The sequence below is a fragment of the Salmo salar genome, chromosome ssa29 (assembly GCF_905237065.1).
Source record: "Salmo salar chromosome ssa29, Ssal_v3.1, whole genome shotgun sequence".
NCBI lineage: Eukaryota > Metazoa > Chordata > Actinopteri > Salmoniformes > Salmonidae > Salmo > Salmo salar.
In genome coordinates, this window is record NC_059470.1 from 22,831,428 (window position 1) to 22,858,171 (window position 26,744).

Here is a 26,744-nt window from a genome sequence, read left to right on the forward strand (position 1 = left end):
TGTCACTGACCAGGTTACTGATGGATTGCTTGGCTCGTTTCGGTAGTGTGAAAGGGTTAATACTGTAGTTTGTTTTTACCTTGAAGAAGACCAGGTCCATGGCACTGCCTCTGACTGCCTCGTTGTACTGCAGTTGGAACGTGGCGAGGCGCTCCGACAGGGCCTGCAAGGACGGGATGGGCTCATAGACCTTGGGGGCCTCCAGCTCCATGTCCTCCGGCTCCTCCCCTGTGGTCTCGGGGGCATCCTTCAGGAAGTCCACAAAGTAGGCCTCCCACTGGGGGTGCTCTATCATGGCTGTTCCATGCTCCTCCACTGTAACCTAAGGGAGACAGCTCTCTGTGGTTGGTAACCAGTTTGATAATGTGTTTAACAATGCGAGTAAGATTGATGTTTAAATATAAATATGTTTTCAGAAATATAGTGAGAAAGATGTAGTGTTATTAAAAGTAAAATATGAAATCAAAACACGTGTTATTCTATAATGAAACTAAGCCAATTTCAAAAAATATATAATTCTAAAATGTGATATTCAAATGCCTAAGTATATGTCCATCTTTTATAAAGTAACACCTGTTGAGAACAGGACACCAATTCAAACCGCATAGCAGAGGATATATGAACAGAATCCACACTCCATACCCACCTTCTCCAGCATGCTGTCAAAGCTCTGTCTGTCCTTGTGGTCAATGAAACGGTCAGCAATGACCCGGGTACACTCGTGGTGGAAGAGTGACGCCAGCACCTCTGGCCCCTGGCACACCTCGGTCCTCACCGTTAGAATACCCTGCCAGATACGACTGAGGTCCCGCAGGTTGAAGATGTAGTGGAACTTGGCTGGGGAGGGCAGCATCTGAGGATGTTACATAAATGGATGAATGAATTAATCATTCATTTTTTTGCAACACGGCCTACACCCCCGAAGCACAAGCAGCAGCACAGTGGCAAGGAAAAACTAATCTCAAGAGGAACCAGACTCCCTCCATCCTCCTCTGGCTGTGTTAGGTATGTCACAGTACTGCACCTTGGCTTTGACAGCTTGCCACACCCTCCTAGTTGTTGGCACCAGGGCGCTGGCCAGGGTGCACACCTCCTCAGGGAAGCCCCTCTCGGGGCAGAAGTAGCCCTGTGCTACAGTGCAGAAGATCTTGTCGATGGAGGAGTTGGAGGGCAGAGTGCAGTTGAAGGTGCTGAACTGCCTCTTGAGGCGCTGAGGCACGTCGTTGCGCCCGCCTCCGGGGTGGATCATGGCCGCCACCAGCTGAACATCCACCACGCTGGTGAACTCCCCTGGTCTCTCCAGGCTGTAGAAACCACCCTGCTCCATCAGCTGACGCACTATCTCATTGGTTATCTGTTGGATGGACACACAATCTCATTGGTTATCTGTTGGATGGACGCACAATCTCATTGGTTATCTGTTGGATGGATGCACAATCTCATTGGTTATCTGTTGGATGGGTGCACAATCTCATTGGTTATCTGTTGGATGGGTGCACAATCTCATTGGTTATCTGTGTGCAAGCGACAGGGAGATGAGATTACAATTTCTTAAGAGAAATAATACAATATTTTGGTAAAGTGTAAATAAAGCCAGGCTCATGTTGATAGCTACGATCAAAATTAACATCTGGATTCATGTTACAAAATGGCACTAACCTGGTCACCCCACTCGTTGATAACGGGCATGTTGATGTCATCCACAAACACAGTCATCTTCTTGCCTGCCGGCGGCCCGTAGGTGGAGCCCATCCTCTTGTCAATGTAGCTCTCTATGGTCCTCTGGAACATACTGGGCAGGGTTGCCGAGGAGAAGTTTAAGCTCTTGCTCAGCTGAGTTTCAGGATCAAACTTACTGGTATAGCCCTGCAATGGAACGACTAGGATTGAGATCCTATAAAGAGGTATTATGGTCATAGATAGTCATAAAACCCACATCTACATTCACAAATCTATATCTCAGACCTTGATCATGACGGTCTTAGCGGTCCCCTGTTCCCCGATGAGCAACACGGCTTTGCCTTGTTTCATGATGGTCTGCATCAGGAAGTCTGTCCTCACGTTGTCCACGTTGGGCACCAGGATAGATGAGTAGTCCGGGACAGAGTCTGTGGGATACTTGTACTCTGGCACCTGGAGGTGACGTCATCATGCAGGGAGAGAGTAAGGATTAGTGGAGTGATTGATTGATCAATTAACAGCAACAGCACAAGCCATACCTTCTTGGACCAGTGCTCCCACTGGCCACGTTCATTGACCATGAACTCAAAGATGGTCTGGTCTCCTTGGGTCTGGGGCAGGTCCAGAGTGGCAGGATGTGCCTCTAAGAAGGCCTCCATCTTGGATCTGTCCTCCAGCTCCAGCAGAGCCCCCACTGACCACATGACAGCAAACACAAAGAGCCGTGATACATCCCCCTGAGTCTGCTTTTCCTCCACTGCAGGAAGTAGACCCTGGAAAAAGGTTCCACATTGAGCTTTGGCTTTTAAATCAACACTTCAGCCATTGGGGTGGACATGTCTATTGAATTCAATGTTATTGTCATAATAGAGGTATTATGACTAGTTCAGTTTGATTAAAATTACATATATTTCTAAGAATAAATAGGTAAAATATTTGAATTTCAAGTGTGCCTTTTACAGGATTTCAGTGTGGCTATTCTGCTTACCTGCAGAAGGTCAATGGTCTGCTTGATGTACATACACTCCAGGATGGGCATTTTGGGAGACACAGCAGTCAAGACAAAGTTGATCAAATCCTGTACAGGGAATAAGGTAGAGAGACTCAGCAGATTCAGGAAGACCACAGAGGATTATTCTCATGGGAACAAATGTCAGCAAAGTGTGTGTATGCCTCCATACTGCATGTGTTTGTGTCTCTTTCTGGGTTTGACCTTACAGTAGGAAAAGAGAATGGAAGTACAGTATGATATTCAGACAGACCTGGAAAACACTATGGAAGCAGCCCAGGAGCACCTCTGCTTGCTGTGGTGGCACCCTCTGGAGCCAGGCCTGAAGGATAGGCTTCCAGTCCAGCACAGAGGAGCTCATGAACACCATGCCATTGCGGGACACTGTGGCCGGGGAGGCGTTGTCGATGTTGTGGGGCTCAAACACCACCTTACAGTTAGGCGCCATAGGGATGCGGTCACCATTAGCCAGGGTCAGGGTCTTGTTGTCGTCCAGGACTGAGTTGAGGTTTTCAATCCAGATGGCGTCCACAGGGCCGTCCAGCACGATCCAGATGTGCTCCCCCTTGGGGAGAGAAACAGTTAAATAGAATAAAAATGAGAACTAGTACGACAACCATCTGGCACAGATAGTCATAACTCATAACTAATTGTGAGGGGCATAATTGGAGGAGCCTAATGGGAGGGATATGTAACCTGAAAACTAGCTGTTTTTGGCAGAGGAGGGCGATCCAAAAACCCCACCCATGCAAACAAGCGGAAATTTCAAACCGCTCTTACAGTAAAATGGCATTATCATAATTTTCACAATTTCACAGTATTATTCCATACTCATAGTGTGGACATATATATAAAATACAGGAAAATCACATTTGACTGCACTGCCCCTTTAACTTCAGAGTACACCTAACTACAGTGAGCGCCAAAGGTATTCGGACAGTAACACTTTTGTGTGTCTAACTTTCTCACTCATCATTATTCACGATTCATTCAGGATTATCCATAATCATGGTACCATCCATATTTATGTAGAAGTGTTTAGAAACATATTCTATTCTTATTTACAATAAAAGTGACTCCTAAATGACACAATACATTATTTACCATTCATTTCTATTGGGCACAAAATAATCTGAAACACAACCAAAACAAAAAACAGTAAATGCATCCAACAATTTTGTAGAGTCACAAGCTTGATGTAGTCACTGTGTGCTATAAATATGGGATCAAATACTTCATTTTTTGACTAGTTTGATACACATAACTGAATTTGACCAAATACTTTTGGTCCCCTAAAATGGGGGGACTATGTACAAAAAGTTCTGTAATTTCTAAATGGTTCACCTGATATGGATGAAAATACCATCAAATTAAAGCTGACAGTGTGCACTTTAACTTCATAGTCCTCATTGTATCATTTCAAATCCAAAGTGCTGGAGTACAGAGCCAAAAACGACAAACAATGTGTCACTGTCCCAATACTTTTGGAGCACACTGTAACTAGTACAGCATACTGAAGGCACTACCTTCCATCCCAACTCTATTGACCTTGCTGACCTTCTTGGCTTTAAGCGTTTTCCTCCACAGGGTTGAGAAGACCCCATCAGTCCAGTCGTTGGTGGCTACATCCAGGGTACCAAACATCTGGGAGGCAGTAATGGCCTTGGGGTTCATCCTCATCTCTCGGTGAGGGGTGCCACAATCCAACATGGCCCTCATCAGTGTGTGGATGCACGTGGTTTTTCCAGCTCCGCTGGGGCCTAGTGTCATCATACCTACAGGCGAGAGAATGAGATCAACACAGAATGAGAGAAAGAGAAGGGGCTGTGGCCTGCAGAGGAATATCAGTGTGTAGAGCAAATGGTTCAACCTAGTTTGCACTACCTGTTACAACTGCTTATGGCACGTGTTATGACATGCATTAGTCTAATGCATGCTTTACAATAGAGGGCTGTGGTAAAGCAGGGATAGCCAGCTCCAAGACCATAAAATGCCAGGTTTTTATTATTTCCTCCTAATCAGAGACTGATTTAGACCTGGGACACCAGGTGAGTGCAATTAACTAACTGGTAGAAGAAAAAAAACAGAATGGTTTCGGCCCTCCAGGACAGGAGTTGCCAAACCCTGTAGTGAAGAGTCACTGACCATGGCAAACACCAAACTATCTCCATTACAGCTTTAAAACAGAAGGTTCCAGTGCACATTGACTGACTGACTGTGGCGAACACCAAACCATCTCCACTACAGCTGTAAAACAGGTTTCAGTGCACATTGACTGACCGTGCCCGAACACCAAACCATCTCCACTACAACTGTAAAACAGAAGGTTCCAGTGCACGTTGACTAACTGTGACGAACACCAAACCATCTCCACTACAACTGTAAAACAGAAGGTTCCAGTGCACGTTGACTGACCGTGGTGAACACCAAACCATCTCCACTACAACTGTAAAACAGAAGGTTCCAGTGCACGTTGACTAACTGTGACGAACACCAAACCATCTCCACTACAACTGTAAAACAGAAGGTTCCAGTGCACGTTGACTGACCGTGGTGAACACCAAACCATCTCCACTACAACTGTAAAACAGAAGGTTCCAGTGCACGTTGACTGACCGTGGTGAACACCAAACCATCTCCACTACAGCTTTAAAACAGGTTTCAGTGTACATTGACTAACCGTGACGAACACCAAACCATCTCCACTACAGCTTTAAAACAGAAGGTTCCAGTGCACGTTGACTGACCGTGGTGAACACCAAACCATCTCCACTACAGCTTTAAAACAGGTTTCAGTGCACATTGACTGACCGTGCCCGAACACCAAACCATTTCCACTACAGCTTTAAAACAGACGGTTCAAATGCACGTTGACTGACCGTGGCAAACACCAAACCATCTCCACTACAGCTTTAAAACAGAAGGTTCGAGTGCTCGTTGACTGACCGTGGCGAACCCGCTGGGTCTCGTAGAGCTGCACCAGTTTGAGGACCCAGGGCTGGTGAGGTATGAGGCCAGCCTGCTGAGTCTGGGTGTGGATGGCAGCCTCCAGGTCGGGGTAGCCTGCTTTGTCCAGAATGATCCCAGGGAACAGGTCGTTGATCAGACTCATGAACAGAGGCTCGTCCTCATCCACCTGGTCAGAGACACAGGGATTTTGTTCATTTTTTTACCATAACAAATGTAAATCATTCATGTGAATTCATAAAATCATTGAGGATGACACAAATTCAGATACTTCTAGTTTCAGTGTGAAGGATAAAGGTGAAGTACCACTTGGATTGTAGGGTAGAAGAAAACTTGACTGTACCAGTTTGGAGAGGTTCATGTCGCGCAGCACCCGCATCACTACCGTTTTCTCTGGCTCAGTGGGGTTGGACCTCTTCACTGAACCCAGTGTCCTCAACACTGACAAGATGTTCCTTAGCCCAAAGTCATAGTGGACCTTGAAGAGCATGTGAGAGGAGACATTTATAATCAATCTGACTGGTGACCAAAGTTTTTGATAAGGATTGATTACAAGTGTGTACTGTCTATGGTGCTACTGTGACATTTTGACCTTTTTTTATTTTATTTTATTTCACCTTTATTTGACCAGGTAGGATAGTTAAGAACAAGTTCTCAATTTACAACTGCGACCTGGCCAAGATAAAGTAAAACAACAACACAGAGTTACACATGGAATAAACAAGTCAATAATTCAATAGAAAAAGTCTATATACAGTGTGTGCAAATGAGGTAGGATAAGGGAGGTAAGGCAATAAATAGGCCATAGTGGCGAAATAATTACAATATAGCAATTAAACACTGGAGTAATAGATGTGCAGAAGATGAATGTGCAAGTAGAGATACTGGGGTGCAAAGGAACAAAATAAATAAATAAAAGTATGGGGATGGGATTGTTGGATGGGCTATTTACAGATGGGCTATGTACAGGTGAAGTGATCTGTGAGCTGCTCTGACAGCTGGTGCTTAAAGTTAATGAGGGAGATATGAGTCTCCAGCTTCAGTGATTTTTGCAGTTTGTTCCAGTCATAGGCAGCAGAGAACTGGAAGGAAAGGCGGCCAAAGTAGGAATTGGCTTTGGGGGTGACCAGTGAAATATACCTGCTGGAGTGCGTGCTATGGGTGGGTGCTGCTATGGTGACCAGTGAGCTGAGATAAGGCGGGGCTTTACCTAGCAAAGACTTATAGATGACCTGGAGCCAGTGGGTTTGGCGGCGAATATGAAGCGAGGGCCAGCCAACGAGAGCATACAGGTTGCAGTGGTAGGTAGATATGGGGCTTTGGTGACAAAACGGATGGCACTGTGATAGACTGCATCCAATTTGCTGAGTAGAGTGTTGGAGGCTATTTTGTAAATGACATCGCGAATCGGTAGGATAGTCAGTTTTACGAGGGTATGTTTGGCAGCATGAGTGAAGGATGCTTTTGTTGCGAAATAGGAAGCCGATTCTAGATTTAATTTTGGATTGGAGATGCTTAATGTGAGTCTGGAAGGAGAGTTTACAGTCTAACCAGACACCTAGGTATTTGTAGTTGTCCACATATTCTAAGTCAGAACCGTCCAGAGTAGTGAAGCTGGACGGGCGGGCTGATGCGGGCAGCGATCAGTTGAAGAGCATGCATTTAGTTTTACTAGCATTTAAGAGCAGTTGGAGGCCACGGAAGGAGAGATGTATGGCTTTGAAGCTCGTCTGGAGGTTAGTTAACACAGTGTCCAAAGAAGGGCCAGAAGTATACAGAATGGTGTCGTCTGCGTAGAGGTGGATCAGAGAATCACCAGCAGCAAGAGCGACATCATTGATGTATACAGAGAAGAGAGTCGGCCGAGAATTGAACCCTGTGGCACCCCCATAGGGACTACCAGAGGTCCGGACAACATGCCCTCCGATTTGACACGCTGAACTCTGTCTGAGAAGTAGTTGGTGAACCAGGCGAGGCAGTCATTTGAGAAACCAACCACCTTGATATTACCTGCTTGGAGAGCTGCTCTTCACACAGCTTGTACAGGGTGTAGAACTTGCGGCTGAGGACTTGGTTGTCACGGAAACCAGCGCTGGCTAGCTTCACCCTCATGATGATGGCTCTGTCTGGAACCATCATGGCCACCGTACGGAACTGGATCTTCAGGTTTTCTGGAAGCTCCTGGCGGCCAGCATATCCAGGGTTCTGCCATTTGAGAAGACCAGTAGAACAGAGATAATAGGAGACATAACATTGACAATTGACTCAAGAAGGGATTAAGTAAACCAAGGGGCCTCCCGAGTGGTGCAGCAGTCTAAGGCACTGCATTGAAGACCTGGGTTCGATCCCTGGCTGTATCACAACCGACTGTGATCGGAAGTCCCATAGGGCGCCTCACAATTGGTCCAGCGTCGCCCGGGTTAGGGGAGGGTTTGGCAGGGGGGGGCTTTACTTGGCTCATCGCGCTCTAGCAACTCCTTGTGGTGGGCCGGGGGCCTGCAGGCTGACCTCAGTCGTCAGGTGAACAGTGTTTTCTCCTACACATTGGTGCGGCTGGCTTCCGGGTTAAGCGGGCGGGTATTAGGAAGCGGGGTTTGGCGGGTCATGTTTCGGAGGATGCATGACTCAACCTTCACCTCCCGAGCACATTGGGGAGTTGCAGCGATGAGACAAGATCGAAATTGGGGTGAAAAATGTTATTTAAAAAAATAAGAGTGTACAAACCACACTAAATCATGTCTAGTAAATCTTCCTTTCACAGTTGGTATTTGAACCTTACATGCATGTAGCACAATGTTAGTGAAAATGTGAAATGTGATATTCTCTCACCATGGTTAAGAAGATGCCAAACTCTCTGTCCATTTCCACCAAGTCCCCATCCGTGAAGATAAACTGTGTCTTCTTGTTCTTTTTGCACTGCAACACTATATAGATCTGCTGGGCTGCTACTGACAGGACAGGGAGCTCGATGCGGTTGAACTCATCGAAGCAGCCCCACGCACCTGACTGAGCCAAACCTACAGATAACGTTTGCTCTCCGTTTATACCCTTTATGTACTCTGCATAATTCCATATGCTATGGTGGTTATTTTTAGGAAATGCTTCATTTAAAGGGGCCGTACAATACATATGTCTTTGTGACACATTTAGTAAAACCCTCATAACCTCTTCATGTGTGTCAGAGCAACATTCATAACAATGTTTTATGAGTATTGACAGATCATATTTAGCTTTGATTAATTGTCAAGTCAGAGACCTTTCCATGTTATCTCCCCATGGACAAGCTTTAGTACCTTTATAGATTCGTCCTAGCCCTCTATAGTCCATCTGGTCAGAGCAGTTGAAGACGACAACGTACTTCCCCAGGCAACGGCCCATGTCTTTGGTGGTCTCGGTCTTACCAGTGCCAGCCGGCCCTGCCGGGGCTCCGCCCATACTCATACCCAGGGCCTGGGACAGGGTGATGTAACACCTAGTGGAGTCCGAACATGTCAGTCATCATTGTGCTGATGGTCAAATCAAATCAAACTTCATTAGTCACATGCGCAGAATACAACAAGTGTAGACTACCGTGAAATGCTTACTTATAAGCCCTTAACCCAACAGTGCATTTCAAGAAGAGTTAAGAAAATATTTACCAAGTACACTAAAATAAAAAGTAATAATAAAAAGTAACACAATAAGAATAACAATAACGAGGCTATATACAGGGGGCACCGGTACCGAGTCAGTGTGTGAGGGCACAGGTTAGTTGAGGTAATTTGTACATGTAGGTGGGGGTGAAGTGACTATGCATAGATAATAAACAGCGAGTAGCAGCAATGTACAAAAGGGGGGGGGTCAATATAAATTGTCCGGTGGCGATTTTATTAATTGTTCAACAGTCTAATGGCTTGGGGGTAGAAGCTGTTGAGGAGCCTTTTGGTCTTAAACTTGGCACTCCAGTACCGCTTGCCGTGCGGTAGCAGAGAAAACAGTCTGGAGTCTCTGACAATTTTATGGGCTTTCCTCTGACACTGCCTATTGTATATGTCCTGGATGGCAGGAAGCTTGGCACCAGTGATGTAGTGGGCCGTACGCACTACCCTCTGTAGCGCCTTATGGTCAGATGCCGAGCTGTTGCCATACCAGGCGATGATGCAACCGGTCAGGGAGCTCTCAATGGTGCAGCTGTAGAACCTTTTGAGGATCTGGGGACCCATTCCAAATCTTTTCAGTCTCCTGAGGGGGAAAAAGTTTTGTCGTGCCCTCTTCACGACTGCTGTGGTATGTTTGGACCATGATTGATTGTTGGTGATGTGGACACCAAGGAACTTGAAACTCGACCTGCTCCACTACAGCCCGATCCAGATGTTAATGGGGGCCTGTTCGGCCCACCTTTTCCTGTAGTCCACGATCAACTCCTTTGTCTTGCTCACATTGAGGGAGAGGTTGTTGTCCTGGCACCACACTGCCAGTTCTCTGACCTCCTCCCTATAGGCTGTCTCATCGTTGTCAGTGATCAGGCCTACCACTGTTGTGTCGTCAGCAAACTTAATGACGGTGTTGGAGTCGTGTTTGGCTACGCAGTCGTGGGTGAACAGGGAATACAGGAGGGGACTAAGTACAGTGTTAAGAATCAGTGTGGCAGACGTGTTGTTACCTACTCTTACCACATGGGGGCGGCCCGTCAGGAAGTCCAGGATCCAGTTGCAGAGGAAGGTGTTTAGTCCCAGAGTCCTTAGCTTAGTGATGAGCTTCGTAGGCACTATAGTGTTGAACGCTGAGCTGTAGTCAATGAACAGCTTTCTCACATAGGTGTTCCTTTCGTCCAGGTGAGAAAGGGCAGTGTGGAGTGCAATTTAGATTGCGTCATCTGTGGATCTGTTGGGGTGGTATGCGAATTGGAGTGGGTCTAGGGTGTCCGGGAGGATGCTGTTGATGTGAGCCATGACCAGCCTTTCAAAGCACTTCATGGCTACCGACGCCTTGAAAGCGGCTGCTCTAGCCTTTAGCTCGATGCGGATGTTGCCTATAATCCATGGCTTCTGGTTGGGATATGTACGTACAGTCGCTGTAGGGACGATGTCGTCGATGCACTTATTGATGAACCCGATGACTGAGGTGGTGTCCTCCTCAATGCCATTGGATGAATCCCGGAACATATTCCAGTCTGTGCTAGCAAAACAGTCCTGTAGTGTAGCATCTGCGTCATCTTACCACTTCTGTATCAAGCGAGTCACTGGTACTTCCTGCTTTAGTTTTTGCTTGTAAGCAGGAATCAGGAGGATAGAATTATGGTCAGATTTGCCAAATGGAGGGCGAGGGAGAGCTTTGTATGCATCTCTGTGTGTGGAGTAAAGGTGGTCTAGGATTTTTTTTCTCTGGTTGCACATGTAACATACTGGTAAAAATGTGGTAAAACTGATTTAAGTTTGCTTAGTTGTTGCAACAAACCCATACTTGCAATGGGATAAGATCTTTTCAGCCGTATTGTCTGCGCCGGTATGCATTACAGTAGATATCTTAGATCTGGTTTCCCAGAGATTTCTCCTGAATCATCATTGAATATGCTTTTTTGACCAGACTCGGCTTAATCTGTGCTTTGGGAATCTGCCCATAATATGTCCCAGTAAGACAATAACACTATAATACAAGCAGGAGTTTCAGAGTAGATAGAATACCATTAGTGTAATTATTAAAGACCTGTCAGTGAGAGGGGTGATGACCAGTCTGTCGGTACAGCCCAGGTATTCATTGCAGTAGCTAAACTCCACGTCAGTGATCTGGATTATGCATCTGTCCTTGTCCTCGATGAAGTAGAAGCGGGATTGCTTCTGCCACTCAAAGTCTAATGTCGATCGGATGTTCATTCGCACCTGAGTGATATTGGGATGTGGATTTAGTCATGGATTACGTTTATATAGTATAACCAGAGGGAGACTCATGCAAAGCTTAATAAGATACCTTATGAAATGCCCAGTGAATATTCTAGAGGTTGTTCATGGAAAATGTGCCCCCTTTCTTACTGAAAAATAGGTTGTATAAATGTTGCATTGAAAAGAAAATATGGCATTCCAATATCTTACTATTGCGGGGCTTTTGCAAAAAACACTATAAGGCTTCTAAGATAATGAATACATCAACTTGTATGTGGTTGGGGATAAGTCTTATCAAAAATATGCAGGGTTCTTTGAAAAAATGGAAAAGGGACGCTCACCAGGTCGTCGAATATGTCTTTCTGATGCACATGGATGGTGATCAGAGTCTCATACTTGGTGCGTTCATTCCTGGTCAATTCTCGAGTGGTCATATCAATCAGCTCGTTCAGGATATCCCCAAACTTTTGATTGGTAGTTTGCATGATCTGTGCAATCAAGTCAAGAAGTAAGAAGAAGAGATTATTCAACAACGTATCCACACAATCAAATTTTAGAAATAAAGCTACTTCTTGTCTAGAGGTGAAGATTCTGGCTCCCGAGTGGTGCAATGGCCTAAGGCACTGCATCTCAGTGCTAGAGGCGTCACTACAGACCCTGGTTGGATTCCAGGCTGTATTACAACCGGCCTTGATTGGGAGTCCCATAGGGCGGCGCACAATTGGCCCAGCGTCGTTCGGGTTAAGGTTCGGCCAGGGTAGGCCGTCATTGTAAATAAGAATTTGTTCTTAACTGACTTGCCTAGTTAAATAAAGGTTAAAAATAATAATAATGCAATTCCCTTTCAGGTACGGTATAACCACATTCTACAATATATACTTTGCCCAGTATAATAGCACCAATGGAATGGTCCCAAAAGTGGATGCTCCAAGCTAAATCAAGCACACCTCAAATACTTGCAAGTATCTTACATGTACAGTAGTTGAATGCCCAGATTGTTACCTTTTTGTCTCCCTTGCTGAACCCCAGGGCTTCCTCTGCATCCCTGGTCCAGATCATCTGGATGCCCAGCAGACCCACTTGGGCTGGGAACACAGACTGGAACTCCACCAGCTTTAGTCCTGCGTCACTGATGGACATGTGAGCCTGACGGATAATGCCATGGATGGTCTTCCTCACTCTGTCCAGCAAGAGCCCCAGCCAGGCTTCCACATTTCCCTATCGGACACCATCAGAGGACAATGTTCAGTAATGGATCTGGGCCTCATGATTAGTCTACCAATGAACATATAAAATAGATGGATGATCAGGAATCAAAGCAGAATGGCTTTTTATTATGGGAATAAGAAACGTTCATTTTGTATTGAAACGTATCTGAACAGCAATGCCAAATGTGAGTCACGCATTGAGGAGCATTGCCTTCAACTCAGCAGTGTGTACAGTAGGTTAAGTGTACCTGAGCTAAAACAGGTTCAGACAAGTCTACTGTCTCTCCCTCCTGGGACTGGAAGCTTAGGATCTGGTCATAGTTCTTATCATGGAAAACCACACAGTTCACATTGTCGAAAAGACTCAGCAGATGAGCCTGTACCCAAAGGAGAAGACAAGTTACAGTTTGAGAGAGGTTTAATTTGTGATAATGACAAATGATAGAACTAGAACCTCACTACATTTGATTGATTTTGATTGATTTCATTTTATGCAGTCAAAAAACATCATGCAGACTGCACAGTTACACATTGAAACAATAGTTAAAACACCAAGCAATTAATACATGTGGACACCCCTTCAAATTAGTGGTTTCGGCTATAGCAGCCACACCCGTTGCTGCAGGTGCTTAAGCTTAACTTTCTGAACATTCGAGACGTGTAGTCCACTTGTCATTCCAATCTCCTTTGCAATCTCCTTTGCATTAGCGTAGCCTCTTCTGTAGCCTGTCAACTATGTGTCTGTCTATCCCTGTTCTCTCCCCTCTGCACAGGCCACACAAACGCTTCACACCGCGTGGCCGCTGCCACTCTAACCTGGTGGTCCCAGCGCGCACGACCCACGTGGAGTTCCAGGTCTCCGGCAGCCTCTGGAACTGCCGGCCTGCGGCCAACAAGGCAGAGTTCATCTCAGCCTATGCTACTCTCCAGTCCCTCGACTTCTTGGCACTGACAGAAACATGGATTACCACAGATAACACTGCTACTCCTACTGCTCTCTCCTCGTCTGCCCACGTGTTCTCGCATACCCCGAGAGCATCTAGCCAGCGGGGTGGTGGCACTGGAATCCTCATCTCTCCCAAGTGGACATTCTCTCTTTCTCCCCTGACCCATCTGTCTATCTCCTCATTTGAATTCCATGCTGTCACAGTTACCAGCCCTTTCAAGCTTAACATCCTTATCATTTATCGCCCTCCAGGTTCCCTTGGAGAGTTCATCAATGAGCTTGACGTCTTGATAAGTTCCTTTCCTGAGGATGGCTCACCTCTCACAGTTCTGGGTGACTTTAACCTCCCCACGTCTACCTTTGACTCATTCCTCTCTGCCTCCTTCTTTCCACTCCTCTCCTCTTTTGACCTCACCCTCTCACCTTCCCCCCTACTCACAAGGCAGGCAATACGCTTGACCTCATCTTTACTAGATTCTGTTCGTCCACTAATCTCATTGCAACTCCCCTCCAAGTCTCCGACCACTACCTTGTATCCTTTTCCCTCTCGCTCTCATCCAACACCTCTCACTCTGCCCCTACTCGGATGGTATTGTGCCGTCCCAACCTTCGCTCTCTCTCTCCCGCTACTCTCTCCTCTTCCATCCTATCATCTCTTCCCTCTGCTCAAACCTTCTCCAACCTATCCCCTGATTCTGCCTCCTCAACCCTCCTCTCCTCCCTTTCTGCATCCTTTGATTCTCTATGTCCCCTATCCTCCAGGCCGGCTCGGTCCTCCCCTCCTGCTCCGTGGCTCGACGACTCATTGCGAGCTCACAGAACATGTCTCCGGGCAGCCGAGCGGAAATGGAGGAAAACTCGCCTCCCTGCGGACCTGGCATCCTTTCACTCCCTCCTCTCTACATTTTCCTCTTCTGTCTCTGCTACCACTCTAAATTCCAAGCATCTGCCTCTAACCCTAGGAAGCTCTTTGCCACCTTCTCCTCCCTCCTGAATCCTCCTCCCCCTCCCCCCCCCTCCTCCCTCTCTGCTGATGACTTCGTCAACCATTTTGAAAAGAAGGTCGACGACATCCGATCCTCGTTAGCTAAGTCAAACGACACCGCTGGTCCTGCTCACACTGCCCTACCCTGTGCTTTGACCTCTTTCTCCCCTCTCTCTCCAGATGAAATCTCGCGTCTTGTGACGGCCGGCCGCCCAACAACCTGCCCGCTTGACCCTCCTCCTCCTCCTCCTCTCTTCTCCAGACCATTTCCGGAGACCTTCTCCCTTACCTCACCTCGCTCATCAACTCATCCTTGACCGCTGGCTACGTCCCTTCCGTCTTCAAGAGAGCGAGAGTTGCACCCCTTCTGAAAAAACCTACACTCGATCCCTCCGATGTCAACAACTACAGACCAGTATCCCTTCTTTCTTTTCTCTCCAAAACTCTTGAACGTGCCGTCCTTGGCCAGCTCTCCTGCTATCTCTCTCAGAATGACCTTCTTGATTCAAATCAGTCAGGTTTCAAGACTGGTCATTCAACTGAGACTGCTCTTCTCTGTGTCACGGAGGCTCTCCGCACTGCTAAAGCTAACTCTCTCTCCTCTGCTCTCATCCTCCTAGACCTATCTGCTGCCTTTGATACTGTGAACCATCAGATCCTCCTCTCCACCCTCTCCGAGTTGGGCATCTCCGGCGCGGCCCACGCTTGGATTGCGTCCTACCTGACAGGTCGCTCCTACCAGGTGGCGTGGCGAGAATCTGTCTCCACACCACGTGCTCTCACCACTGGTGTCCCCCAGGGCTCTGTTCTAGGCCCTCTCCTATTCTCGCTATACACCAAGTCACTTGGCTCTGTCATATTCTCACATGGTCTCTCCTATCATTGCTATGCAGATGACACACAATTAATCTTCTCCTTTCCCCCTTCTGATAACCAGGTGGCGAATCGCATCTCTGCATGTCTGGCAGACATATTAGTGTGGATGACGGATCACCACCTCAAGCTGAACCTCGGCAAGACGGAGCTGCTCTTCCTCCCGGGGAAGGACTGCCTGTTCCATGATCTCGCCATCACGGTTGACAACTCCATTGTGTCCTCCTCCCAGAGTGCTAAGAACCTTGGCGTGACCCTGGACAACACCCTGTCGTTCTCTACTAACATCAAGGCGGTGACCCGATCCTGTAGGTTCATGCTCTACAACATTCGCAGAGTACGACCCTGCCTCACACAGGAAGTGGCGCAGGTCCTAATCCAGGCACTTGTCATCTCCCGTCTGGATTACTGCAACTCGCTGTTGGCTGGGCTCCCTGCCTGTGCCATTAAACCCCTACAACTCATCCAGAACGCCGCAGCCCGTCTGGTGTTCAACCTTCCCAAGTTCTCTCACGTCACCCCGCTCCTCCGCTCTCTCCACTGGCTTCCAGTTGAAGCTCGCATCAGCTACAAGACCATGGTGCTTGCCTACGGAGCTGTGAGGGGAACGGCACCTCCGTACCTTCAGGCTCTGATCAGGCCCTACACCCAAACAAGGGCACTGCGTTCATCCACCTCTGGCCTGCTCGCCTCCCTACCTCTGAAGAAGCACAGTTCCCGCTCAGCCCAGTCAAAACTGTTCGCTGCTCTGGCACCCCAATGGTGGAACAAGCTCCCTCACGACGCCAGGACAGCGGAGTCAATCACCACCTTCCGGAGACACCTGAAACCCCACCTCTTTAAGGAATACCTAGGATAGGATAAAGTAATCCTTCTAACCCCCCCTCCCCTTAAAAGATTTAGATGCACTATTGTAAAGTGGTTGTTCCACTGGATATCATAAGGTGAATGCACCAATTTGTAAGTCACTCTGGATAAGAGCGTCTGCTAAATGACTTAAATGTAAAAATGTAAATGTTAATGTATAAAATCGAGCACACAGCCATGCAATCTCCATAGACAAACATTGACAGCAGAATGGCCTTACTGAAGAAGGAAAGGGATACCTAGTCAGTTATACAACTGAATGAATTCCACTGAAATGTGTCTTCCGCATTTAACCCAACCCGTCTGAATCAGAGAGGTGCGGGGGGCTGCCTTACTCAACATCCATGTCATCAGTGCCTGTGGAACAGTGGGTTAACTACACTGGGGTAGGAGGCAGATTCGGAATTTTGGATGAAATGCGTGCCCAAATTAAACTGCCTGCTACTCAGGCCCAGAAGCTAGGATATGCATATACTTGGTAGATTTGAAAAGAAAACACTCTACAGTTTCCAAAACTGTTAAAATAATGTCTGTGAGTATAACAGAACTGATATGGCAAGCGAAAACCTGAGGAAAATCCATCCAGGAAGTACTATTATTTTGAAAGGCTGTTTTTCCATTGAAAGCCTATCCACCATACAAAGACTTAGGACCCAGTTCACGATCTCTATGGCTTTTTCTACATGTGACCAGTCTTTAGGCATTGTTTCAGGCTTTTACTCTGAAAAATGAGGGAGATACAGCACTTTCAATGAGTGGACAGTGGAAATTTCCAGACACGAGTCCTGCGCGTGATTGGGAGCGCACCTTTCTTGTTTTTCCTTTTCTATTGACGAAGCTTTTGTCCGGTTTAAATATTATTGATTATTTATGACAAAAACAACCTGAGGATTGATTTTAAACATCGTTTGACATGTTTCTATGAACTTTTATTGTACTTTTTTGACTTTTTGTCTGGGTGTTGAGAGTGCGCTTTGTGCCTTTGGATTACTGAGGTTTTTGGACATAAAGAGGGACATTATTATGACCAGGTGTCCACATACTTTTGGCATGGTAGTGTATCTATGGTATCTATGGCCATACCAGACATGGAGAAACAGTAGAAGAAAATGTTGCCCTAACGTAACCCAGCCATAGAATGTTTTTAGTTTGTCCAGTCCAGTACCTGTATGGTGTGGGAGTCTGAGGCCTGTCCCAGGATCTCCAGTAGAGCAGGGTCGGAGACAAAGAAGAACCGAGGGAACACAAGCCTCTTCTTCTCCAGATAGCCGCTCAGAGACTTCTGACACACCTCCAGCTGCTCCAGAAGATGGGGCAACAGCTGGCTGAGGGTCTCATCCCCCACACAGCACTGCACCACACCTGTCACCTCGTGGGCTCGCTGCATGATCTTCTGCCAGGACTTGTCAATGTTCTGGAACCTCTTGGCTTCCTATATGGGACAGATTTAGTGGCCATATCCTTACTTGAGTAGCCTGGAATCCACACTAAGTTCCAATTGAATCCACATTCAAGTGAAACAATAGTGAATCAACAGGTAAACAGGGCATGGTTCAGCTTGTTCTGACCTGGGGCAGCTGCTTAGCGATATCCCCTCCGACAAATACGGCCTCCAGGTAGATCCACAGGTTCTGAACCGTCAACCATTTCTCTATGACCTCAGTGGTGTTAGACAGCTTCAGCACCCACTGCTGGATGGAAGGCTTGAATGGGGCATTATACCTGGGAAAGTATAATTTCACACATGTACAGTGGGTATTAATGCACGTGTGAATTGGAAATGTGTTTTTTGTTGCATATCCCTGAGACACCCTTGGAGAGTGGGGTCACGGCCAGAGTCTGCCATTATTAACAGTGACCTTGGAGCAATTAGGGTTAAATGCCTTGCTCAAGGGCACAGATAGATTTTTCACCTTGTCGGGTCAGGGATTCGAAATAGCAACCTTTCGGTTATTGGCCCAATTCTCAAACCGCTACGCTACCTGCCGCTCAACCGCTATGCTACCTGCCGCCATCGACAACTATCTGTATGGTCACCTAGAAGAGATACAGTAAACATTGAATTTAATTCTGAATTAATGTCTGATTACTAATAATATGGTACCTGGGTTCGAAACCCAGTTGATCAAATCAGACATGAGGGTGTGGTGGTACCTACCGGTTGCTCATGAGCGAGGCCAGCACCATCAGACTGTCCTCCATGAGGGCCACCTTCTCTGCAGTGTCAGTACCCTTCAGTAGCAGTTCCCCCCGGTTCCTGAAGGGGGCGAAGGTGAGCGTGTGACTGCTCCACTCTGCCACTACGTCTTTCAGTTTGGCCTCAATGTCCCTCTCCTTCACCGCGCTGATGCACACATCCTGTCCAGATAAACACAGTACGCCTAATTCTATTTTACAAGTATATTGTTTGCCCATTTTGGTGAGGTGATTTGGTGACATAGTACCTCAATATCCTCTTTGTATTTGAGCAGTGGTGCCTCCATGATGTTTCTGAGGGCAAAGCTCTCCGACTCCACCTCAAAGATATGACCTGTGAGGTCACTCAGGCGGCTCCAATGCCTGGACATCATCGCCTGAAAGGGAGAGGGGATTGAAAGGGACAAACTTCAGGAAAAGCAATATGAGTTGTAGATGATTAAATTAAAGGTATTGTTTCACCTTGTTAGCCATCATGTAAAGTAGGGGGCACGTCTCGTTGAAGTCATCGATTGTCTTCTTCAGGTCACTAAAGGCTTGCCACTCCTTCAACGCCTTGGGAAGTTTCCGGATTCTTATGGAAAGTGGAAAAATAGAGTAATCACAATGTTCACAAGGATTAGTCAGCAACTCAATTTGAACTGTTATCTATCGTTTAGATTATTTTCCAATACAGCATATTGACATGTACATATCACAGTCCATGGGATTCTACCTGTTCTGGAAATCCTGCAGTTCATTGTTGATCTTGTCTATGTTTAGGTCAGCCCATTGGATATCATAGTAACTAGTGACACTTTCAGTGACAGAGTTGTAGAGCGTGTAAAGTTTCGACAAAAGACCCAGCTCTCTTTTAATTCTCTGAAGATCGGGATATTCTGTTAATGAGAGATATTAGCCATATTAGCCTAGTCCTGAATCTCCATTGAATGTGTTTTGAAGTCCAAGGATATGTAAAATATGGGTCCAGGAAACAGTGTATTTCAATATGGATATGAATGTGAGAATAGTCACCGTTAACTGAGAGGCCGAATAGCTCCTCCCCTCCAGAGTAGGTAACATATTTTCTCCACAGCTCATTGAACTGGGCCTGGAAGCTCTGCAGTCTGTCGCTGGCTTCATCTGGGGTCAACCCCTCCACTCCAGGGCCACTTGATGAACATAAAACATGTGGATTACAGGAATCTATCAACTATTGAGCAAAATGTCTGAATGGAAAAGATAACTGTATTCTACCTTTTGTCATAATCTGAGTAGTAGATCTGGACAGAGTTCTGGAAGGTCTCCACCCCTGACAGTAGGTCTGCCTTCATGGCAGGTTGAATCTTCACCAGGGTGTTTTGGGTTTCCATCACCTTTTGATGGACAGTGAGTGAGACATCTCACTTGCTCCTTTTTTCTGATTAATTTACAGTTAATGAACTAAGCAGACCAGACCAAGCTGCTAAATCATTGGTGCCTATGGGAGAGCCAGCCCTTAAAGGTCCAATGCAGCCGTTATATATCTCAATATCAAATAAATTCTGGGTAACAATTAAATACCTTACTGTGATTGTTTTCAATTAAAATGGTCAAGCTGGCAGAGAGGTTTGGAACTCTTTATCTTTAGTCTAACTAATTTACTGCCTGGTGATGACACCAGGCAGGCCAAAAATCCATCCTACTTAAAGATGTGGACGTTTCAGGCGGTCTTATCAAACAGCTCTTACACTAAAGGGCATTATCATAATTCTCACCATTTCACAGTATTATTCCAACTGCATGGTGTGTAAATATATAAATATAAAACCAAGGAAAATCATGTTTTTGAATGCACTGGGCCTTACAGCAGACAGGAACTGTGACATAAATAAAAATGGTAAACGGCCTTCATTTATCCACCATCATTGACTCATACTCGAGAGAGAGAGAGCAAGAAGGGCATGTTCATCACATACTCAGTGGTTTGCTGCCCTCTACTGCCACATGTACAGAATATATATCTTGGTTGGCTGCAACAACTACCACAGTCGATGTATGTGAGTCTTAAACTTTGTCAAATTCCAAATTCCTTTTCTTATATTTTGCCTCAGTGGATTACAAGATGAATGACAAGCCATGCAGAAATCAAGAGAATGTTTGGCATCAGAAACCACACTCCACACAGGACAAGTGAATAGAGGAACAATAAAATGTCAGGTGAGAAAACGTGACATGTGAAATACATGACAGGTTTCATTTTCCACCCACCAGTGCATTGAGGTTCCTCCAGGCGTACGTCAGCCCGTCCACCTTCTCAGCATTCCCGTCGCTGAAGATCAACTCGTGGCGGTTGAGCAGGGCAAATGACTCCTCCACGGGGCCGATGGTGGCATCTATCCGGATCTCTGCCTCTCTGACCTCTCGGAGAGAGGCCATGGCTCCCCTAACGTCCTCCAGGTCTTCGACAGGCCTCTGGAGCCTCTTGGTCAGGCCGTCCACAAAGGAGTAGATGTCGGCCATGTCGGCTGAGGCCTGGCTGTTCAGCGCAGCTCCAAAGGCCCGTTTCCAGGCACGGCACTCCTGGGTCAGGGAGAGCTTAAGGTGGTCTGTGTGGAACAGGACTGAACCCACAGTGCAGGAGGCTGGCAAGTCTTCAATCTGAGCTTCCATTTTCTGCATGAGGTGAGCAAGTAACACATCAAACAGATCAAAATCTAATGACACCCATCCAATATGTAAAACAATGAGTGAATGTCACTAACAGAGTAGGAGGAAATCTGAGTGCTGAACGCTGGGAGGGATGGACTGGTCTCCAGGAAGGTTTTCACTTCCTCCTCTGGGTCCTGGGGAGAACAATACGAGTCATGTTATATAAATCCGAACGGTCGAATATGATCAAATCATATCAAATCATTGTATACAGTACATCAATTCATCGACATTGTGTCTCTCTCTTTCACTCTTGGCTTCGTACATCCTGGCTCTGGTAGAACTTGAATACTAACGGATCATTCAAAGATGATGCCACCAGCATTCTTTTATGTATCGCTAACATTTCCAGCCCAGCAGACCTGATTCCACAGGGTGGAGAAGTGATGGAACTCCTGCAGTACGTCCTCGGCCTCGGTCCTGAGGGAGGACACGATGGAACCCAGCTGGATGACGGCCTTGGTGACGTCCTTGTGCTCGGCCAGCTGCCGGTCCAGGGGCTTGAGGACCAGCTGCTTGGTCAGGGGGCCGTCGTCCCCAGCGTCCCTCACTGCAGCCTGCTCTGCCTGGGGAGGGGCACAGGGAAAGACCCCAATTTGGATCACTTCTTACATTCAATTTCTGAACAATATTTAAGGTAGGAATAATTATAAGAAAACAATATGATAGTAATACCATTCAGGAATCTTTAGTTGAATTATTTTATTTATTTATTCCACCTTTATTTAACCAGATAAGTCAATTGAGAACCAATTCTCATTTACAAGACGACCCGGCCAACAGTGAATATGACAACACACAATACCACTAAAAATAAATAAAACACACTATATGGAGAAAAGGTACAAATTCATCAAATATACAACAATAAGAAATATTCACAGTGGGTTAGAGCAGAAAAGTCCAAGGCAACACCGCAGACGTAATAAGCAGCAGATACATCGACCAGATAGCAAGCATACCTGAAGCTGCTTGTGATGTAGATGGGAAAATGTCCATAGTGGGATTTCTGTAGCCATTGACAGCACAATGCTCACAACTTTGTTGACAGTACTCTGTGAGACACAAGCAAGGGACAAAAACAGAGGACAATGCCACCATACTATGTGATTTATCAGTGGAAAATAATTGAATATTGAAGAGATAGCAATAAACACACTAATGTGTATATTCACAACATAAAATAGACTTAAATATATATATTTTCCATTAATCTTTTCTATCCAATTTGCCAACAAACTTTGATTGTGGACTATTTCTTTAAATGTGTCAAGGAGTACCTGGATATCCTCCAGACTGGGCTTGAGGACGATGTTGGGAATGGCCAGCTGAATAGAGGCCTTGAAGAGAGGAACCTGGACCTGTGGTCGACTCAGGTACGAGGATGACTGGTACTTGGAACTCGCCACATGAAGCCTTCGCCTCAGAGAATCAAGGGATGACCTTGTAGCTATGAAAATGTAAATGATTATAGGAAAACATACGTCAGTTTAGGGCAGTTTTGGTACTCAGTCAAAAGCAACTAACTATTATTACCAATGTGTATTGTTTTCATTAAATTGTTGCATTTGAATTAATGTCTTGGTTTGATTAAAACAGAGTTGATCCCAACCCCGACGACCTCACATAGGTAAAAGAACAATCGGAAATCTCACCTTTGACCAGGGCCTCTGTGTTCCTCTGGCACAGTTGAGCCATCAGGTTGTAAAAGCAACAGGCTAGACATGACTGACAGCGTGTCTTCTGTTTAGCATCCGGGTGTAGACACTGGAGAGACCCCTGGATCAGAGAACACTGAGGCGTTATACAAATGCTCTATCATTGTTGACAGGTGTAGTTGTGCGTTTACTGCTAATGTAACAGAGGTGGTTTCTTGAACCACACTTGTGTGAAAAGTAACTTTGTCCCGAGACCTGAAAACTTGCGCTGTTCCCCCGAGTCAGTCACACTAACCCACCTCTAGGTTGACTACTTCTGCTGGCGTCATCCTCTTTTTCAGCTCATCAGTCATCTCGTACATAGACATTTCCACTTGTTTACTTTGGCTGCAGTGAAACCAAGATAAACAGCTGAAGTGAAACTGAGCAAACGTTTCAAACAATGATACCCTGTTGATTTGATCAATGATGCTGTTGTTGGTAATGGTAATAGAGAGACGATTACTCTGAAAACACCAATCATTTATTTTCCTTTGTCTGTTGGTCACTTGTTGCAAGTCCATATCAAACCATGTAATGACACTAAGATTTCACATATTGGACTAACCCAACATCGGCATAATTGACCTTTCTGTATAATTTGTAGAGCTCAGTCAGCACTCACACGCTCAGTGCCTTCCCAGCAGACCTCACAGTGTCCTCAGCTTGGCTATGAAAGTTTTGGGATGAAACGGGCATATCCTCGGGCAGCACCAGCAGGGCAGTGGATGACATGGCCTGTAGGATTCTCTCAATGCGACACTCCAGTGTATCCATGGCAACCTTTGCAACTTGCTCCAGTTCTTGCAGTACTCCATATACATTCTCTATGACTACAAGAAAATGACAGTCTGTTTGGTTAAGTCTGAATATTACTGAAAGAACACAATCCCGAATTCAATGCTTCAATCCAGCCCTGCAGTAACACACCTGATTCAGATATTTAACCCAATCATAATCCTCCTTATGGGTTATGATTAGCTAAATCAGGTGTATTACCTCAGGGTTGGAACAAACGCCTGCACACATACTGTACAAACGTCCCCAGGACTGGAATAGGAGAACCCTGTCGAATTTTACCAGTAAACTACAGAGTGTTTCTCTCACATCTGTCAGTGTTGAGTGATGTCCAGGAGAGAGTAGTGAGCCCTGGGGAGAGAGAGTTCTCCACGTGTCTGATGAAGGGCTGCATCAGGGGGAGGAGGATGGGAGGGATCCTGGATAAGACTGCTTCAAAGTCCTGCAGCATTTCCTGTAGCCTGGGACAAAGGGATTTCACTATTAAAACATCCTCTGTGATACCAAGGGCATTTTTGCTTCAACTTTTTTGCTTCAACTTCAAATAGACATGTATTGTACATTAGACCCATAGTCAACACCTGATCACCAAACCTGGTCCTGGGAGATACAGAGTGTTTTGGTTAAGTTCAACACTTGATTACTGAAGCACTTGATTCAATCAGTAATATCTCACCTGTTTTGCTGGGCCTTCAGCTCGACTTCTTTGGCACACATATTCAGGATCACCGTTGGGACGGCGATGCCAAGCTTATGCATGCACTTAGCCTCATGCAGAACCTCCAGGACCAAGGAGTCAAGATTAACATATATTGTCTGGGCAGACAAGAATCACAATATTGAAGGGTGAGTTAACAGAGAGAAATTGGAGAGGGTAGGCATGGCGGTTAAGAACGTTGGGCCAATAACGTAAAGGTTGCGGGTTCGAATCCACGAGCCAACTATGTGAAAAATCTGCTGATGAGTCCTTGAGCAAGGCACTTAACCCTCATTGCTCCTGTAAGTTGCTAAGGATAAGAGCGTCTGCTAAATTACAAAAATGTTAATGTAAATCTCAAATTTACGCTTATATAATGTTGACATTATGAAAAATAATGCAAGGTGTTGCCTAGTTCTATAGCTTTGGCCTCTAAGTAAAAGGCCATTGTCTGAATATAATGTCGACATTAGTGGCACTTTGGAATGGGCAGAACCTTTGTTTCTGGGTCTCTGACGAGCAGCGATGCATTCAGGCCGTGACGGCCCATCTCCACGGCTTGGCTCCAGCCTCTGTGGTACAGGAGCTCGTACTCAAGGAGAACGGCGGCCATCTTGTTATAGCTTCTGATCACCTTCCTCATCTCAGGGGTCTGCCAGACAAAAAGAGAAGCATGAGTCTCTGTAACAATATCTACACTAGCATAATGCTCAAAATGAAGCAATGTACTGGGCATGCATTCTAAACATAATGAGAGTATAGATGAAACTGTCTTTTTCTTTGGGGACCATACAAATTAGGTACTGTAGATATCACATTTCATTGATGTCACATTACATTTAATTTCCTTTGATTTGCTTCCCACACAAAAGTATGAATCCAAAAGACAAAAAAAGTGTCAACCCAAAGTATCACCCAAAGTATCACATCTACCTAATTTAAGGTTACATATGAAACAAAACAATTGAGGAAATGTTATTGAAATTGGAAAACACTACCTTTAGAATGTCCATTTTGTTTTTCAGGATAGACATAGGTAACTCAATCTTTCGGAATAGTTGCTGCGACCACATAATCTTCCCTGCAACCTGCCAGAGAGAGAAGCATTTTAAAACCTATGAAGACCAAAAATACTCTTGACATTCTGCATGTGCTGTCCGTGTTCTTCACACTGTATTTGTTAAGTATGCCTTAAATGTCTGAAAAGGGATAAATGCATTAGATCAGGGCTCTCCAACCCTGTTCCTGGAGAGCGACCCTCCTGTAGGTTTTCACTCCATCCCGGATTGTATCTAACCGGATTCATCTCATCAACCAGCTAATTATTATAATCAGATGTGAAAAAAATACAGGAGGGTTGCTCTCCAGGAACATGGTTGTAGAGCCCTCCATTAGATCCTATTTCATACAGGCTTTGACATTAACACCATAGTCACCCCACATCAAATATAACTGAGGAAGTGCTGCATAGCTCTATGGGCAGCCAGCAAATGTGTGAAATGTATTTTGCAGTAGCCACAGAGGTCTGAGTACGTTATACTATAACAAAACAGTGAATGTGTAAGTTGAATGCTGGAAGAAAAACACATAATTCATCATGCTTTTATCATGAAATGCTACCAATTTGCTATGTGCAGCACATTTACGAAAAGTTGGACTACATGGACTCACAGGAGGCATGTTTCGAGGAATGGGAGGATTGTCCTTCTGCTTTTGATAGAGCTTCCTGACAAGCTCCAGGTCTCGGCTATAGCGCTGCAGTACTGCCATGTATTTGTCTGTGAGATCCAGCTGCTTACCGACGCCATTCTCAAACTTAGAGAGGAGGTCAAGCATTCGCTCAGTCTAATGGTAGAGAAAGAATTCAGCAAAGTGAAAGGTGACGAATCATCATAGAAACATGCTTTACATTTCGAGATTAGTTGGTACCCGTCGATGTCATAGAGACTTTTGGATCAGTGAGAACTCACGGTTAGTGACTGCTCAAACCAGGTCACTAGCAATGACTGGAGAGACTGGAAGAGGCCTTGGATCTGCAACTTGAACTCTGTGTAGTCACTGTCAAACTGAGCAAAGAGCAGGATCTGTAGCACTCGTACAATTCAGAGACAATTTAATACAATGCTTTTGATCAACTTAAAACCCTCACAGAAACCATTATATTACAATTTCATGGAGTTATGGCAGTTGTAATAGCCAGATTGATCAATTGGTATTATCGTCTGTTTTTACAACCAGCACTTCATCATACATTTGATATTAAGGACTCAATCATGGACACTCTCACTCTGTT

At 45.7% G+C, this 26,744-nt stretch overlaps 1 protein-coding gene across 1 annotated transcript in view; it reads right to left on the reverse strand.

Annotated features, from left to right (window-relative positions):
• The window catches only part of dnah5l (dynein, axonemal, heavy chain 5 like), a 76,734-nt gene that overhangs the window by 26,494 nt on the left and 23,496 nt on the right, over window positions 1-26,744 (reverse strand). Inside the window, exons 16-55 of the mRNA XM_014181296.2 lie at window positions 26,422-26,517; window positions 26,123-26,296; window positions 25,450-25,539; window positions 24,948-25,103; window positions 24,431-24,570; window positions 24,064-24,215; window positions 23,582-23,789; window positions 23,217-23,304; window positions 22,915-23,038; window positions 22,540-22,709; window positions 22,222-22,314; window positions 21,622-21,825; window positions 21,313-21,393; window positions 20,819-21,223; window positions 19,826-19,944; window positions 19,604-19,740; window positions 19,305-19,467; window positions 19,052-19,163; window positions 18,838-18,966; window positions 18,552-18,751; window positions 17,962-18,115; window positions 17,559-17,825; window positions 12,971-13,099; window positions 12,517-12,732; window positions 11,856-12,002; window positions 11,342-11,514; window positions 8,950-9,128; window positions 8,486-8,673; window positions 7,667-7,861; window positions 6,000-6,134; window positions 5,636-5,825; window positions 4,247-4,464; window positions 2,943-3,254; window positions 2,669-2,758; window positions 2,220-2,453; window positions 1,966-2,133; window positions 1,660-1,866; window positions 1,025-1,354; window positions 647-853; window positions 80-322 (exon numbers count right to left, since the gene is read on the reverse strand). Of these exons, the coding sequence (XP_014036771.2) occupies window positions 80-322; window positions 647-853; window positions 1,025-1,354; window positions 1,660-1,866; window positions 1,966-2,133; window positions 2,220-2,453; window positions 2,669-2,758; window positions 2,943-3,254; window positions 4,247-4,464; window positions 5,636-5,825; window positions 6,000-6,134; window positions 7,667-7,861; window positions 8,486-8,673; window positions 8,950-9,128; window positions 11,342-11,514; window positions 11,856-12,002; window positions 12,517-12,732; window positions 12,971-13,099; window positions 17,559-17,825; window positions 17,962-18,115; window positions 18,552-18,751; window positions 18,838-18,966; window positions 19,052-19,163; window positions 19,305-19,467; window positions 19,604-19,740; window positions 19,826-19,944; window positions 20,819-21,223; window positions 21,313-21,393; window positions 21,622-21,825; window positions 22,222-22,314; window positions 22,540-22,709; window positions 22,915-23,038; window positions 23,217-23,304; window positions 23,582-23,789; window positions 24,064-24,215; window positions 24,431-24,570; window positions 24,948-25,103; window positions 25,450-25,539; window positions 26,123-26,296; window positions 26,422-26,517 (7,023 nt within the window). The remainder of the gene's footprint in view (window positions 1-79; window positions 323-646; window positions 854-1,024; window positions 1,355-1,659; window positions 1,867-1,965; window positions 2,134-2,219; window positions 2,454-2,668; window positions 2,759-2,942; window positions 3,255-4,246; window positions 4,465-5,635; window positions 5,826-5,999; window positions 6,135-7,666; window positions 7,862-8,485; window positions 8,674-8,949; window positions 9,129-11,341; window positions 11,515-11,855; window positions 12,003-12,516; window positions 12,733-12,970; window positions 13,100-17,558; window positions 17,826-17,961; window positions 18,116-18,551; window positions 18,752-18,837; window positions 18,967-19,051; window positions 19,164-19,304; window positions 19,468-19,603; window positions 19,741-19,825; window positions 19,945-20,818; window positions 21,224-21,312; window positions 21,394-21,621; window positions 21,826-22,221; window positions 22,315-22,539; window positions 22,710-22,914; window positions 23,039-23,216; window positions 23,305-23,581; window positions 23,790-24,063; window positions 24,216-24,430; window positions 24,571-24,947; window positions 25,104-25,449; window positions 25,540-26,122; window positions 26,297-26,421; window positions 26,518-26,744) is intronic.